The sequence below is a fragment of the Bipolaris maydis genome (assembly GCF_028858645.1).
Source record: "Bipolaris maydis strain C4 unplaced genomic scaffold PSV08scaffold_2, whole genome shotgun sequence".
Lineage (NCBI taxonomy): Eukaryota > Fungi > Ascomycota > Dothideomycetes > Pleosporales > Pleosporaceae > Bipolaris > Bipolaris maydis.
The window spans coordinates 1,398,283-1,413,060 of NW_027093858.1; the positions used below are offsets into that span (position 1 = coordinate 1,398,283).

General features: G+C 52.4%; 6 protein-coding genes across 6 annotated transcripts; 2 read left to right on the top strand and 4 right to left on the bottom strand.

Annotated features, from left to right (window-relative positions):
• Nucleotides 1-1,557: 1,557 nt before the first annotated feature.
• Nucleotides 1,558-1,980, bottom strand: PSV08DRAFT_384093 (uncharacterized protein; the record flags this gene model as incomplete). The annotated part of the gene is made up of 1 exon (XM_014229141.2): nt 1,558-1,980. One exon carries the CDS (start codon nt 1,978-1,980, stop codon nt 1,558-1,560), a length of 423 nt encoding a protein of 140 aa, XP_014084616.2.
• Nucleotides 1,981-2,036: 56 nt separating this feature from the next.
• Nucleotides 2,037-5,528, top strand: PSV08DRAFT_194896 (uncharacterized protein). Its single transcript, XM_066091998.1, has 2 exons — nt 2,037-4,482; nt 4,538-5,528. Exons 1-2 carry the CDS (start codon nt 2,130-2,132, stop codon nt 5,479-5,481), a joined length of 3,297 nt encoding a protein of 1,098 aa, XP_065949780.1. The 5' UTR covers nt 2,037-2,129; the 3' UTR covers nt 5,482-5,528.
• A 522-nt stretch (nt 5,529-6,050) lies between these two features.
• Nucleotides 6,051-7,935, bottom strand: PSV08DRAFT_407216 (glycoside hydrolase; the record flags this gene model as incomplete). The annotated part of the gene is made up of 2 exons (XM_014229139.1): nt 6,051-7,719; nt 7,769-7,935. The coding sequence occupies 2 exons, from the start codon at nt 7,933-7,935 to the stop codon at nt 6,243-6,245; spliced, it is 1,644 nt and encodes a 547-aa protein (XP_014084614.1). The 3' UTR covers nt 6,051-6,242.
• Nucleotides 7,936-8,282: 347 nt separating this feature from the next.
• PSV08DRAFT_358934 (Pre-mRNA cleavage complex II protein Clp1-domain-containing protein) lies at nt 8,283-10,305 on the top strand. The gene is made up of 2 exons (XM_014229138.2): nt 8,283-9,323; nt 9,548-10,305. The coding sequence occupies exons 1-2, from the start codon at nt 8,492-8,494 to the stop codon at nt 10,150-10,152; spliced, it is 1,437 nt and encodes a 478-aa protein (XP_014084613.1). The 5' UTR covers nt 8,283-8,491; the 3' UTR covers nt 10,153-10,305.
• Nucleotides 10,306-10,668: 363 nt separating this feature from the next.
• Nucleotides 10,669-12,686, bottom strand: PSV08DRAFT_194905 (uncharacterized protein; the record flags this gene model as incomplete). Its single annotated transcript, XM_014229136.2, has 1 exon — nt 10,669-12,686. One exon carries the CDS (start codon nt 12,684-12,686, stop codon nt 10,869-10,871), a length of 1,818 nt encoding a protein of 605 aa, XP_014084611.1. The 3' UTR covers nt 10,669-10,868.
• Nucleotides 12,687-13,483: 797 nt separating this feature from the next.
• Nucleotides 13,484-14,586, bottom strand: PSV08DRAFT_265712 (uncharacterized protein). Its single transcript, XM_014229135.2, has 4 exons — nt 14,340-14,586; nt 14,214-14,265; nt 13,904-14,087; nt 13,484-13,790 (listed from the first exon to the last, which is right to left on the bottom strand). The coding sequence occupies exons 1-4, from the start codon at nt 14,470-14,472 to the stop codon at nt 13,620-13,622; spliced, it is 540 nt and encodes a 179-aa protein (XP_014084610.1). The 5' UTR covers nt 14,473-14,586; the 3' UTR covers nt 13,484-13,619.
• Nucleotides 14,587-14,778: the final 192 nt, after the last annotated feature.

A 14,778-nucleotide genomic window follows, 5' to 3' on the forward strand; every position in this document is an offset into this window, starting at 1 on the left:
GGCACAACAGCGTATTGCTGGCTTAGCATATTCTGCTTTCTTTTCATTTTAGTCTCTCTTTAGGGAAGAAGGGCAGTGCGGATGTTGATTTGCCATGTTACTGTATTGGTTCAACGGACATGTGTAAGTGTAGGTGACGGGGAGGCCAGAAGAAGAAGAAAGAAAAAAGTAACCGGGAAAGAGAAAGCAAAGGCTGCATTCGTCAGGTGGTACTCCTAGTGGAACCAGACAAAACGCACACATGGCCATGGCGATGTTGGTATATTGCAAGACAAGCTCCTCCTCATCTCCGATCTTTCCTACGATTACACGATATACGTATATACACCATCACCATCTTACTTCCGCGTCCGAACAAAAAAAAAACAAAACAAAAAGTCCTCTAGCTCACGCTTTTGGGTATTGGAGTCCGACCAGTTACGCCTTCATTACGCGCCTTCTGCCCTACCACCCCTTTGCAGAAGATCGTCAGATACCAAAAGCTTACTCTGGCGTACGAGTCATTCGGGCTGAGACTTTGGGCCCCCGCGCACACATTGACAGCGATCGATCATGATCAGAGATCGGGCACCCACGTTTGTCATGGTTGGAGCTTTGCTGACTATTCTACCCATCGGTCTCAGCATACTTGCGGTATGTCTACACAAAAGGTGGAGGGTGAGGCAGAGGAGAAAGAGAGATGCGCTGGCTGCTAGTGGAGAGGGACTGGGGAGTGGAGACGCGGGGAAAGAAACGGCGGAAGGGGACAGGGTACAAGGCGGTGCGGCTGTGATGGAGAAGGGACAGCGTTTTGAGGGGGAGCAACGAAGTAGTAGCCGCGATCTGGTCCATGAATCGAGTACGGAGATTAAATAGAGTTTTCTAGGGGGAGCTTTGTTAAGCGGAGGGCGAAACAGGCCGATGAAACGGCTTGCTTGAGTGATTACAATTAGATCTGGATCGAACGTTGTTTTCCTGCTTTATCTTCCTGTCTGTGCCTTGTTGCTGTTGTTGCCTGCAGAATTGGGCATCGTCGTCGGCCTTCTCATGATGCCTGACCGATACCGATAATACCTGGGCTATATGCGTGTAGTCGCCGTATTGACCTTTCATCACAATCAAACAATGCATCGGATGCGACACTGCCTTCCTACCCGGCAATCTCCGCCTTTTTTCTTGGACCGATACGCGTATGACGAGGCAAGGGGTTTTGATCGTAAGTACAATGGCATTACACGCATGGAAAGGATAGCCTGCAATGATTTTCGGCTGCTCCCGGTCCTAGGAGGCAATGGCATGGTATGTGCTTTTAATCCTCCGGTCGGCAGTTTGCTTGGCAGACGTGGTTGATTATGGAGCACATTTTTATGAAGACGGATATGAGCAGAAGGAACGGGTATCTACGGCCAAGAGGGGCGCCAGGGGTCTTGAAAAAACCAATATTTGGCGGGGTCGTCGGTGGTAGGCGTGAAAACACGAGTTCAGGGGTGACGCGTGCTTGGATGATGGCAAATGAAGAGTCGAGCAGTGCAATGTCCGCTGAGGCGCGGGGTGGCGTAACAGGAGACGAGGGAGAGGTCAATTAGGCGTGTTTGAGTGCATTTTCACAATGTGCGACGGGGTCAGGCCCCAGAGGCAGACGTTGGCGGGGAGCAGGCGAGGACATAGGAGAAGGAGGGGTCGGGAGAGGAGGAGGTAAGGTTCGCCAATCTCCCAAAGCGGCCTAGCGCGTGGCCTCTGCCATCGCACCCTTGAGGCGACGGTGAAGACACCCTGAAGGCTGAGAGGACCGTGGGCGCGTCTTATTCGCCTCGGGGCGCCCATGTGTAATTTAACATCGGACGCCGTCTCCTCTCCCCTCTGGACCCAAGCCTTGACTCTTGCAGCCTCTTCCCAGCGAGGGCATTCTTTGCCATCCACGTAGTCGGCGGCGGCGCGTGTCCGAGTACTTGTACAGCAGCACCAGCACCAGCGCAGCAACGCGCCCCGGACCCTTTGCATGCCGATCATGCACTGATCGCCCTCACCTGCAGTTGGTTCCATGTGAAAAGCCGTGCCCGTTGTGTGGTCTTTTCTACTCTAGACTGAACTTGTCTTGACAAAACCATAGCTGTCTGGGTCCGATCCAGTGTCATCTGCACGCGGCCGCTATGGACGCACACGACGCGCTGCGCTTGCCCGCCGCCAATGAAGCAGCGAACCAGACTTTAAGGTCGCGACGGCGCAACTCCCTTCCGTTGTCCATCAAGACATCTGACCCCCGCCCTGCACAGCGCTCCTCGCACTACATTCGCAACGCTGCCACCTCGCCCCAGATCATCTCCTCGCTCATCGACCAGCTGTCCGCTATTTCCATCCCCGCAAACAACCACTTCGAGAACCTGCTCGTGGGCTACGACAGCGCCCCGGCCCCCTCTGCTGCCCCTAGCCTGCGCGCCCACTCGCACTCGGACAAGACCTCCATCGCCACAGGATACGATGGCGCCTCGGCCGACCACGCCTCCTACCACGACTCACTAAGAAACCAGAACCACATCGACCCAGACGACGCATGCGAGCCCCCCGTCGTCCGCACCTCCAAGCCCCCCTCGGGCAAGTCGCCCCTGACCGCGCCCAAGAAGGCCAGCAAGCCGCACTCGCTCAGCAACTACATCGCCCGGAGCGGGAGCAGCTCTTGCTCGCTCCAGTCCATACACTCGAACCGCTCCGCAAGCAGTTTTGGCAACATCAGCATTGAGGCAGGGCCAACGCGCCAGGTCTCCATCGGCAGCAACAGATCCTCGGTCGAGAGCAAGCGCAGCGTCAAGGCTCACAAGAGCTTGATGTACATGAGCTCTCGCGAGCGACTGCGGCAAAAGGAAACCGAACGAAAACGCGCAACTGTGCACGGCTTTGACGACATCTCCACTACCGACTCCCCAAGGAAGAACACAACCCATCTTTTCCCCTACGAAGATACGATCAAGGAAGAGCCATTATCCGTCAAAGACGATCTCGACCTCGACGACCTTGACGACGATCCCTCTCGCTTTGTCCCGCGATACCCGAGCACGCGCCGAGTCCGCTTGAACCTAGTAGATGGTCCATACGGCGAGAGCCCAGCGGAGAAAGGCCTGATCCCCGAACGTGGTTCATCCTTGAGGCATACAGCTAGTAGTCCGACGCGCAAATCCAGGAAGCATCGCTCCGAAGAAAAGAGCCGACACAAGTCCAGCAGTAAAGCCGAGCACGCGGCCGAGTCAGCCAAGAAAATGGCATCAGAAGAGAAATTGGATCCAGAGGCGCAGAAACAGAAAAAGATTCTGGACGAGCTGGAACAAGAAGAAAATGATGTTGCTCGAAGGATTCGACAGCTGCGAGAGCGCAAAATGGAGAGGGAGAAATTGGCCGGAGTTTTGCCGTCAGAGATAGATGCAGGGGCAACACCATCCAGGTTGCCTTGTGTTTCATCTACTCCAAGTCCTCTGTGCTCCCCCACTACAACTGTGTCAAGTGTGTCAGATGATGCAAGGAGAATTAGTGACTCCACAAAGGCACACAAGGTCCTCGGTATCTTACAGGATCCAGCAGATAGGCTTATTGACAGAGAATATGCGGATAGGCACGATCCTTCAGCGCCGAATCGAGCACGAAGCATGCGGCCTAGACCCCGGAGTCTAACGCTAAATGATAGCGATGGTGTGAAACAGCTCCCCATCGACTACACGCTTGCCCTTGAAAGCCTCAGTCAACTCTCCCCAATGTTTGCTCCAAACACACGGCCATCAAAACCGCCTGCTCCCCCGAGTATCGCTTCCAGATCCACAATGACAACCTCCGACTCTTCTGTGCTCAGGCGATCCAACTCGCTCGTCGTCGGAGGGAGGTCCGCAGTCGGGCGGCGAGCGGCAACCGCGTCCATCCTTGTCACCAAACCTTCCGGACACAAGCACTCTTCCAGTGTCACTGATGAATCTAGCACCAGACTGGCTTTGCCTTCACGGGCGGCCAGCGAAGAGCCCATCACCCGCCACCGCTCAATGCTTATATCGCCCATGCCGGATTCCCATAGCGCACAGCTCCATCGCAAGCGCACGGGCGCCAAGAAGAGGTGGTCTCACCCCGACTTACCAGCCAAAGCAGAGAAGGCGCATAACGACAGAATAGAACGAAAAGAAGAGATTGCTCGAGCGGCGGCTGTGCAAACTCCACCACAGCCGATAATTGAAGAGCGACCTGCGAGCCGCGACTCCATTGATTTGGATGTGAATCAATACCTGGATTCGGAGCGCTTGTCGCAAAAGATCCGGCACCCGCAAACTGGCAGGATTATCTCATTTTCTGAAGTTGGCGATCCCCAAGGCTTCGCCGTCTTTGTCTGTGTTGGTATGGGCCTTACGAGATATGTAATGGCCTTTTACGACCAACTCGCTGCTACACTAAAGCTGCGACTAATTACACCGGACCGCCCTGGTATTGGAGCAAGTCAAGTGGATCCGAATGGGACCCCCCTTAGTTGGCCTGGTAAGTCGACGGGTCAGCTGCCAGCTCCTTTTGTCGTGTACTAACATTGACCTAGATGATGTCCTCGTAATATGTCAGGCCTTGAAGATCAACAAGTTCTCCATACTGGCACATTCGGCGGGAGCCGTCTACGCTCTTGCAACATCGCTGCGCATGCCACAACACATACGCGGCAAAGTGCACTTGCTTGCGCCTTGGATCCCCCCATCGCAAATGGCGCCTATCGGTATTAGCCAGGACAGCCCACCAACACAGCAACTTCCTAGATCACAACGCTTTCTTCGCGCCTTACCTCCATCGCTTCTCAAGGTAGCAAATTCGACTTTCCTGAGTGCAACAAGTGCCAGTCTCCAACGCACTGGACCCAAGACCGCTCCTAAAACAAGGCGGAAAAGCATCGCACCTTCGCCAGTGCCAAGCCAGGCCTCCGTAAGGCCACCATTAAAAGATACGCACCGACACTCCATGATGGTCATGGACCAGGTCTTGCCGAATGCCAGTACCTTGACTCTGGCAAATTCGCCATGCCAGAATGACGAAGAGGTGCAGCGCATGCAGGAAATGCTCAGTATAGCTGAACGCGAGCGGCAGCGTGCTTTTGACGAGCGTCTTACTTTTGCAATCTGGGACCGTGCAACGGCAAACGCCAATCCTGCCACCGATCTTATCGTCTGTCTGGAAACCAAGCAAAGCATTGGTTTCCGGTACGAAGACATTAATCGGCCAGTGGTTATTCACCATGGATCCAAGGACTCACGCGTACCCGTCGACAATGTGCGATGGCTAGGCAAGCTAATGCGCAAATGCGAGGTCCGCATCTTGGAGGGCGAGCAGCACGGACTCATGGCCAGCGCGCAGGTCATGGGCAATGTGCTCACAGAGATGGCGAGCGATTGGGAGGACTGGAACAACGCCACACGATATTCAAGCGACCAGCGTACCGTCTCAAGGAGACGGACAACCGAAAAGCTGAAGACACAAGTAAGCTTCACTACTTAGGTCCAGACATGCCATACACACCACGTAGGCACGGGAACCCCCTATATCGATTCAAACAACTCGAATGACTTTTGACACGGTCTAAATATTTCTATTCTATCACGGAAGCGAGCCAGCGCTCAACCGCATTTTTTTCCCTTGCCTTATTTTTATCTTATTTTCTTGCCTACATTTCCTTGGGAACGATCGGATGAATACCCCTTTTAGCAATTCTGTTCATTGCCATTAATATCTCTCTATATTTTTTTTGTTTGCTTTGTTGTGTCTTAATTCGATCAGCTGTTCAATTCTGTCCTTTTCGGCACACTATACCCTTTTCCCTGGATGAGTTGTACTTGGGTACGCGGGGATGCTTGTCTTGTTGTTGTTTTTCTCCGCTTTTCTTTAGTCGTATTCATAGAGGAAGGAAGGAAGAAAAGGATGGATGGGGGGCAAGGTGGCTGGCACGGTAGAAGGGATGGTGTTCTTCTAGTTCCATAGTAGGTGATGGTGGGTAGATGGAGCCGTGTTCTCAGATGTATATGTTTCAGCATATTCGCATCGCACCTCATAGTGGGTCTTTTCTAGGCACGGCCATATAGACATGAATAGCTATAATGACCTGCTTGCAATTCTACACCTCGACAGTTGCATCTGATACCTTTCTACCTGCCAAGTATTCTGCCCAAAGTGGAAAAATAATGTGTCTCTCTGGCAGCACGATATCAGACCACTGATACACACTGTGCGTACATACATGTCCCAAAATCAAACCCCGCTCTTTATAAGGTGTACGCTTCGGCACCCTTACCAAAGAGCAAATGGGGCTTTCTCTGCGCCAAATCCAGGATGGTCTGTGCAAAAACCGAATTCGCCCACGCGAACCAACTCCGCGTAAACGACGACGCATAATCCACATTGATACTCTCATGCACCAGCCCCAGTTTGGACACGTTCTTAACAGACTCCAGACACTTTGTAATCTCAGCATCATCCTCGCTCGTCATAGCCTGCACAAGGACAGCCATAGGCCAAGCAGACCGCAGGCCAACATGCGGCCCACCAATGCCATTAAACGACGAGCCAACAAGGTAATACGGATTCCCCTTCTTGTCCAAAATCATCTTGCGCGTATTCTTGTAAATCTCGTTATTCGCATCCGTGAAGCCGAGGAGAGGAAGGGCAAGTAGCGAAGGCAGATTGGCATCATCCATGAGGATAGAGGAGCCGTATCCATCCACCTCGAACGCGAATACTTTGCCGTACTTCTTGTGCGTCACAACGCCATGTTCCCAGACGCCCTTTTCGATCTTCTCGCCCCACTTCTTGAGTTTGGTGGCGATGTGCTTTTTGCCTGCTTTCTCCAGAATGAGTGCTGTGCGTTGGAGCTCTGTCGCCATCATCGCATTAGACGGGATGAGGAAGCCGAGGATGGTGGCATCGTCGCTGGGGCGGAAGGCGCTGCGGACGAGGCCTGTGCCGCCATTCAGAGGGTTGCCCAGACCGCTGAGGCCGAGGGTTTCGGTGCCGCTGTCGGTGTGACGCTGCCATCTGTATTCGTTGCCGAGATAGGTGCCCGTGTCTTCGTCAAAGGTGGGTTTGGATTGCTCGTTTAGCACATCGAGCAGGGTGTCGAGGGCGAGGAGCCAGCGGGCGTTGATGAATTCGGTTGAGGAAGTGTGGTTGTGGAATTGGTTGGAGAGGGAGAGGAAGTGTGCGAGCGAGTCGAGCTCGTATTTGCATTCGAAAACAAATGATTGCTCGTAGATCGGGTGGACGTTGTCGCCGTCGCCTTGGAATGTGGGTTTTAGTCCGCTTGGAGGGGGCGGCTGGAATGCGTTGCAGTATGGGGATCCGATGACGTATTCGGCCTGCGTGTTGATGGCTCCTAGAATGAGTTTGTGGATTTCCTTGTCTTTTTTGGCCAGGAGCTGGTATTGTGCTAGCTGGTTTGTCGAGTCACGTAGCCATTCGGCATTGATGTCACCAGTGACGATGAAACTCTGTGCTCCTTTCCAAGCGGCAGGGTCCCAGCTCTTCTTCGACATCTTGGCCTTTGAGGTCCCATCCACATGCCATCTCACAGTGGTATCTAGTGTGTTTGGAAAGGCGTTTTCAAAGAGACGAGCGAGATCTTTATCAACCATCTTCTCGCTCATATCATCAATGACCTTTTCTACAAGAGGCGATTCAAACGTTCGACAGTACTTGGAGGGCCGTTGGAAGGGCAATGACAAGGGACCAGAGCTGTATGGTGGACTGATACATCCATTAGCGCATGTCTTTCTCAACACAATACTCTGCATACTGTGGTCGCTTGGCATAGTTTGCGTAGTCTGGACATGCTGCGCGGTACTTGAGTGGGTCGATATCAGCTCTCAGAGGCTCTTGGTCGTGGATATTATTCAATCCTGCAGACACGGGTTGAAGAGTGAGGAAGGATCCCAGGGAAAGCGCGGCTAAATGCGACTTCATGATGCTGGAGATGCAGGTACAGCAATGTCCGGCAGAAGTGGTGTTGCACGGCGATGGTGGACAGCGAGGAACGGATAAACGGATATGAGACAAGGCTAGTATTTAGGTGAGGTTAATCGGCATGGCTTGGCCAACATGCAAATTATCTCAAGGGCACTGGGTGCAAGACAAATGGACAAGCTTCAATCGACGTTTGAGATTGTCCATGTTGAGCTCACGAGGTGGCTGTCAGACGCGGAGCACGCCAACACCTCCGCCAATCAGCAGCCGTCAAGTCCGCAGGGCCCGTGCTGCAGCTCGAATGTCGTGTGGAATGCGACCTACACCATACGCTTCCTTTCCCCTGCATACACAAGCTCACTATTACATTTGCAGAATTCTTTTTCGGGCTCATGCTAAATCTACAGGAGCTAGTTCGTCCCTAGCGATTCGAGTCCGATCTCCTTAGCTTCCTGCGCCAGTCGAGTCGAGCCGAGTCAAGCCAAGCGCATACCACGCCAGCCATCCACCTTTGAAACAACGTCTTGATTGATCGCATTCAGTATACACAACCAACATGATTTCTTTACCAGGTCTCAACCTATCCTCACAGCCCGTCGAACCACAAAATGCACCGACGTCAGTAGCTACACGGACTCAAGAGCTCGCAGCGAACACCGAGTACCGTTTCGAAGTCTCCTTCTCCCGGACTCTCACAGTCAAACTGCAATCGGGCACAGCAGAATTCTTCGGTACTGAACTCGCACCCTCGACCACGTACTCGTTCTCAGGCACAAAAGGAGCCATCTTCACATGGCACGGCTGCAAGCTCGATATCGGCGGAGAGGTAGAGTCGGATTACATTGCCGAAGAAACACCCATGATGAGCGTTGCAAACTTACACTTTGCGCTAGAGAACCTGCGCGACAAGAGCGTTGCCAGCGGCGGCGTAGAGATGGGCCCTAGAGTACTAGTCGTGGGACCCGAGAACTCTGGCAAAACATCTCTCGTCAAGACACTGACGTCCTACGCCGTCAAGACGGATAGACAGCCAATGGTGGTGAATCTTGATCCACGCCAGGGCATGCTCAGCGTGCCTGGGTCTTTCTCCGCTGCCGCATTCTCGTCAATAGTAGACATCGAAGAGGGCTGGGGCACCAGCCCCATCTCGGGACCCAGCCCTATCCCTGTGAAGATGCCGCTGGTATATCACTACGGGCTAAGAGACCCAGAAGAAGGCAGGGTATTCAAGCCGTTGGTCACACGCATGGCACTTGCTGTTACTAGTAGACTTGAAGAAGATAAGCTGAGCAAGCAAGCTGGCTTCATCATCGATAGCTCGGGCGCCATCAGCCATGGAAAGAATGGTGTCTACGACAACATAGAGCATATTGTTTCTGAGTTTTCTGGTGCGTGTGATGTCTTGACATATATCTCTTTTTTTTTCTTTCTCGTCCAACCAGCACACACTCGTCACAAAAATCTACCAACGACTCCTACACACTTTACATACACCCACACACAATCCAACATTTACAATCTCCACTATCCACATACACACACCCAGGTACCGCCCCACAAACTTGCTCGATCCAATCAACTAACCACGAACCCTCTTCTCTCCACCCAACAGTCAACGTCGTCATAACCCTCGGCTCCGAACGCCTCTACTCAGACCTCTCGCGCAAATTCTCCACCCGCACAACCGACCCCTCTGAATCCGTCAGCGTAATCCGCCTCGACAAGTCCGGCGGCTGCGTCGACCGATCCGAAACCTACATGCGCGCGCTGCGCCACGCCCAGATCAAAGAGTACTTTTTCGGCCATGGCGACGAGACGCTTGCGCCCAGCAGCCAGACCGCCGACGCTGCTGACTTGCACATTTTCCGCCTTGTGGCCGGTGGCGGTAGCAACGGTGCCGCTGCTGATGGCGACGACGCGAATCCAAATGAAGCCCCCGTAGATGACTACGGTATCCCGCTCCCTTCGGGTGTGCTGTTTGAGAAGGCGCTGCCCGCCGAGGGCATGGTCAATCAGCTGCTGGCGATTACGACGGCGAGCCCAAATGAGGCGCATGCGGTGATTAGGGATAGTAGCGTTAGGGGCTATGTCTACGTGGCGGATGTGGATGAGAGTAAGAAGAAGGTCAAGTTGTTGAGTCCCTTGCCTGGCCAGACGCCAGCGAGTGCGTTGATTTTGGGGAGTTGGCCGGAGCCGGTGGAGGGGTTGGTGAATTAGTTTGGTTGGGAGGAGGGATTGAGAATGTGTTTTTTTTTTGGGAAGTGGAGAGAGAGAGAGAGAGCGCATTCGTGGAAGTGTTTTGATGGTCTTATTTTTTTTTCGTGGTTTGTTTTGAAATAAAAGGGTTCGATGAAAATAAACTACTTATATGCATTTGGAAGTGGCCTTTGGCTTTCTTCAAGATTCGTTGAAAAGATGGCTACCGAGGATAGCTTGCATCTGTGTTGCCCAGCCCCCGACCAAAACTCCTACCCAATATCGCTCGTAATCACTATTTCAGAGAATCAATCTCCACTTCAGTTCAACCCTCCCTGTTCGTCTAGTTTCTCCATACTGTTTACTTACAACATCTCCCTCCCAACCCTTTGAGACATATTGGCGTTTCTTCTTCGCCGACTGAAAATTGCGCGGGTACACGCAATTACTCTTGGCACGCGGCCACAGGTAACATGCAGTGCACATGGAAATGTTCTTATAGTCGTAGGATCCGTCTCTCTCTTTCGCAACTGGAGTACTCCATTTCCTCTCTTTGGTTTTTTTTTTCTTTGACGCATAAGCGAAAGACCAAGGTGATAAAACTCTCACATCTCTTGGTGTGTGTTTGATTTTCGAGATTGAGGAAACGTCCGAGTACAGTAGCTGGCAATCTCGAACTCCATCCATTCTGAAGCTTCTGGTCCTCTCAATTCAAAAGCATCCCAATCACCGCACACCTACGTGCTACAATCCCATTCCTGCATTTCGGTCCTTGCACAAAAATCACTCATCGTCTCCCTCACAGTCTCGTCTCTCGGATCAACTCTCCACCCCATATGCTGCTTTAGCCGAGCAAGCGTCTGAACTTCAGTTTCCATAAAAGGATTCTCGCCATTGTCATATAGGTAATTGTCTACTTCTTGGTCCACGAGTTGCAAGTTGATCGTATCGGGGTCAAGTGGCTGGAAAATGACGAAACTGGGTTTAATCGGGTGATTTGTGGTGCTGTAATGTGTCTTTAGGCGCTGGAAGAGCGGAGCCCAACCGGGTCGGCCGTTCCCTTGGTATAGGCAGTACAGTGCAATGTGCCGTAAGTTTGGCATCGAGGTGATGAGGCCAAATAGACCGTCGTCTTCCGCAACCACGTGTCGCAAGGTCAAGGTCTTGAGCTGTCGTCTCAAGTTCTCAGGAATAGGGATGAAGCGCGGTACATATCCGAACATGGGTGGTATCATGTTGCAGCTCAAGTTCAAGTCCAGATGCTCAAGATGTTGAAGCTCTGCGAGGAAATTCTGGGGGCTGTAAATATTGTGAGGAGTCGAATCTGCTCTTGTATCCTCTTCAAATGTAACGGGAAACTTGAGATATTTCAGGGCGGTATTTCGAAACAAGTTTCTAGTGTTATCAATGTCCCTCCGATTTAGAGAAAATTCGTCTTTGGAGGGAATCATGGACTCGTTTTCTGTTTCGACAACAAATTCCTCAATGCCTAGATTTGGCGTGTCGAGTATGGTAGAGACTAGGCGGGAATAATCCCCAGAGTGCATTGACGGTCGGCTGCTACGGACAGTCGTCCTCATAGGACTGTCATGGGCTTCGATTGGGCGAAAATGCGCACGAAACACATTTCTGATTTGTGGTTTGCGAAATCCCACAGGTAGTGACCGATGAAATGGCGTGTTGTTTGGGTGAGGAAAGGCAGATGAGCGCCAGATTTCGGTTGTATATGTGACTCTCTTGAGCGCTGTAAACCCCATCAAGGCTTTCTCGAGTGCATCGATATCTGCTTCTTGGCCCATGATGGCTTGTTCCTCCCGATACAGATCTTGATACAGCGAGTAACTATCTTCAATGTCCATCATGGCTGCATTTCGAGCAAGGACCTCTCTTGAGAATTGATCATCGTAACGCAACAGGATTTCTTTCGCAATCTCAGTCAATCGCCCATTGCTCTCGAAAAGGTCGTCATGCTCGAGCGCATGGTATTCAGGATTGTCATCACCATAGATCCAGATGGCTTCCTCTAGTCGGCTTTCGATCGATCTCGTAGTCTCTCTTTCATCAAGCAGGATTGCATCGCGGAAGCTGTTTAGCGTTTTGTACTCTTCGAGACGTGTGTCATCCCAGACAACCTCGTGGACACAATGTTTATACCTAGGGTGAGACAAGATCTGGTAGAGATAGTCAATATTGGCTCGATTTGGCGAAACGTAGACGCGGTCGATGCGCAGGTAGACGCTGTTAGCTAGCTGCTTACTAGCAAGTCGCAGATGCTTGATGTCCGGTTTTGAGATGTGTGCGCACACCAAATCAAGCAGCTCAGCTGGTAGGTCTAAAATAGTTTTCCGCCTCTTTGCCGATGTTCCTTCACCGCTACCAAAAGCTTCCGGAAATTCGTCGCCAAACAATCCCTCCATGAAGCTCAGCGACGGCACCCTGCTCGCGCTCAAGGCGGAAACGTATGACACTCGGCGCTTTGAGACACCTGCTCGGATAGTCAAATTAGGCTTCCGACGTTCGGGTTTGGCGGGCCGGATTTGAAGGTTGGAAAACATTGTTGTTGTTGTTGTTGTTGTTTTAAAATTGTGCGTGGATTTACAATGCCGTGAAAAAGATGTTCAGTATCAGTAACAATAATAGCACAGCCGTAGAAATGTAAAGGCTGATAAGGGTGTAGCTATTCTGGGCTATCTGGTGCACATTGTGGGTCGAGATGTAGGCAATGGCGCAATCATTCAAGCTGAGCGTCGAATACAAGGGGGCGGGGAGAGACAGAAGAAAAGCAAAAGTCAATGATGGGCAAAATACGGTGTCGGACGACAACAGTCTAAAGGAAGTGAAACACAAGGGCTTGTGATGGCGCTACCAATGCAAGGCGGCGGCGAGCTACCTGATTCGAGGTGGGAGAAGCGACCATTGTAGGTTTCCGTAGTAATCGTTGTTGTGCATGTGACTAGCTGAGATGGGCTTGAGGGGGCAAATCAGGCATTTGGAGGGCAATTCAGGCCGCCGACACTCGCATCGTGCCCTTCGCTTACCGCCTGCCCGCAGTGGATCTCTTGGCCCAGTCGGCGTCAGGAGCTATCGACGACATCACAACAACAATCACACGCAAAAGTACCATATTGACCTCTTCCCATTGCTTCAGGCGCTTTCCAGCAGCCCGAACACATGCCCGAAGGCCTACATAATCCGGTGCTGCCCTTCTATCGGGCACACGCACACACACACACACCTTGCGAACGGTTCCACGACGCATTGCTCCCGACGACAGCCACACCCGCTAAACTTCCCAGCTACCCAGGTGTATAGTATAGCGACCACGGCATCGCGGTAGATGCACTCGCTCTTCCCATATCGATATCAATATTGACCAGCACCCAAATGCATACATGCCCATACCCCGCACCAACCGATGCCCAAGCATGGCAGTATGACTGAGGTCTGTGTGTAAAAGTCGAAGATTGGGAAGGGGGCGAGTCATTCACTTAGGAGCCCTCCTCACCCTCGGCCTTCTTGGCCTTCTTCTTCTTTCCACCAGAAGCGAAGGCGTTGGGTGCGGTAGGGTTGGCCGACTGGTGGACGATGAAGCGCGTGTAGCACTCTGATGGGTCCCACTCAAATCCCATGAGGTAGGGCTTCTCAAACTCGTCATCTGCCTGAAGGAGGGGTCAGCTGTACTCAAAAAGAAACATGGGCGATGACACCATCATCAAAGCAGACTTGGTCGTCATGGCAGCAACGGACAGGGTGTGTATGTGTGTGTACTTACGCGCTTCTTGAACTGCTTGTGGATGGCATCTAATGCGTCCTTGATGGTGACACCCTTCATGTTCCGTGCGACGACCTCGAGGCCAAGCGGGAAGTGTAGGGTAATGGACTTGAGCTTGGGCTCGGTGAGTGGCAGCTTCAGTACTGATGGGTCCTCAACAGTGCTTGGTGACTTGTTCAGCTTCCTGGAGAGCTACTTGTTAGCGTGGGTTCAAACAAAGAAAGCCGGCCAAAGTTATCCGGACCATGGCGGACCAGTCGACAACAGTGCCGAACAGCTCCGAGAGAGCAATGGGATAAGGGTGTCTTACCAGTTGAGCTTCTGTGTCTCAATTGAGATCTCAATGTGCTTGCCCTCCTTCTCTGTGGCCAGGTCAGCACAACTTGCCCCTCACTCAACACCCCCGCATCGTAGCCCTATCAGCAGAAGCACATACCTAGGTCTTCAATGCGGTAGACGTCAGCGGCCATGGAGCTGACTCTGCGGTGGCCCTTCTTGGCGGCGCCATCCTTGTGCTCCTCGGTGAGAGAGTCGACCTTCTGGAGGATGTTTTCTGTCTCTGCGGCCATGGTAGTGGTATTGCAGGAGTAAGCTGGGGGCTAGCAGAAGCTATGGAAAGAGTAGATGGTGAGGAGCAAACAAAGAGAGCTCGGTGAAGCTGTATAGAGGCTGGCTGGCAGTCAGGGGCTGGAGGAGAGTGAGGGAGGAAGAGTGAGGGAGAAGAGAGCGAAGGGGAGGGCACAGCTTTATGAGGGGCTTCCAATCTGTAGCCGGCAGGAAGGCACAGGCGACGGTCACTTGATTGATCACCACATCAGGGCCCCAATCCAATCGGATTGAGATGTGAATGGTCGGACCAATGCGGGGAAGGGCGA

Bases quoted from the DNA above. Each gene is read 5' to 3' on its own strand.
- PSV08DRAFT_358934 (XM_014229138.2), top strand. From the start codon at position 8,492: ATGATTTCTTTACCAGGTCTCAACCTATCCTCACAGCCCGTCGAACCA. The intron at 9,324-9,547 runs GTGCGTGTGATG...TCCACCCAACAG, and splicing joins TATTGTTTCTGAGTTTTCTG to TCAACGTCGTCATAACCCTC.
- PSV08DRAFT_265712 (XM_014229135.2), bottom strand. From the start codon at position 14,472: ATGGCCGCAGAGACAGAAAACATCCTCCAGAAGGTCGACTCTCTCACC. The intron at 14,088-14,213 runs GTAAGACACCCT...GTAGCTCTCCAG, and splicing joins GAGACACAGAAGCTCAACTG to GAAGCTGAACAAGTCACCAA. The intron at 13,791-13,903 runs GTAAGTACACAC...CCCCTCCTTCAG, and splicing joins ACAAGCAGTTCAAGAAGCGC to GCAGATGACGAGTTTGAGAA.
- PSV08DRAFT_194896 (XM_066091998.1), top strand. From the start codon at position 2,130: ATGGACGCACACGACGCGCTGCGCTTGCCCGCCGCCAATGAAGCAGCG. The intron at 4,483-4,537 runs GTAAGTCGACGG...ACATTGACCTAG, and splicing joins GACCCCCCTTAGTTGGCCTG to ATGATGTCCTCGTAATATGT.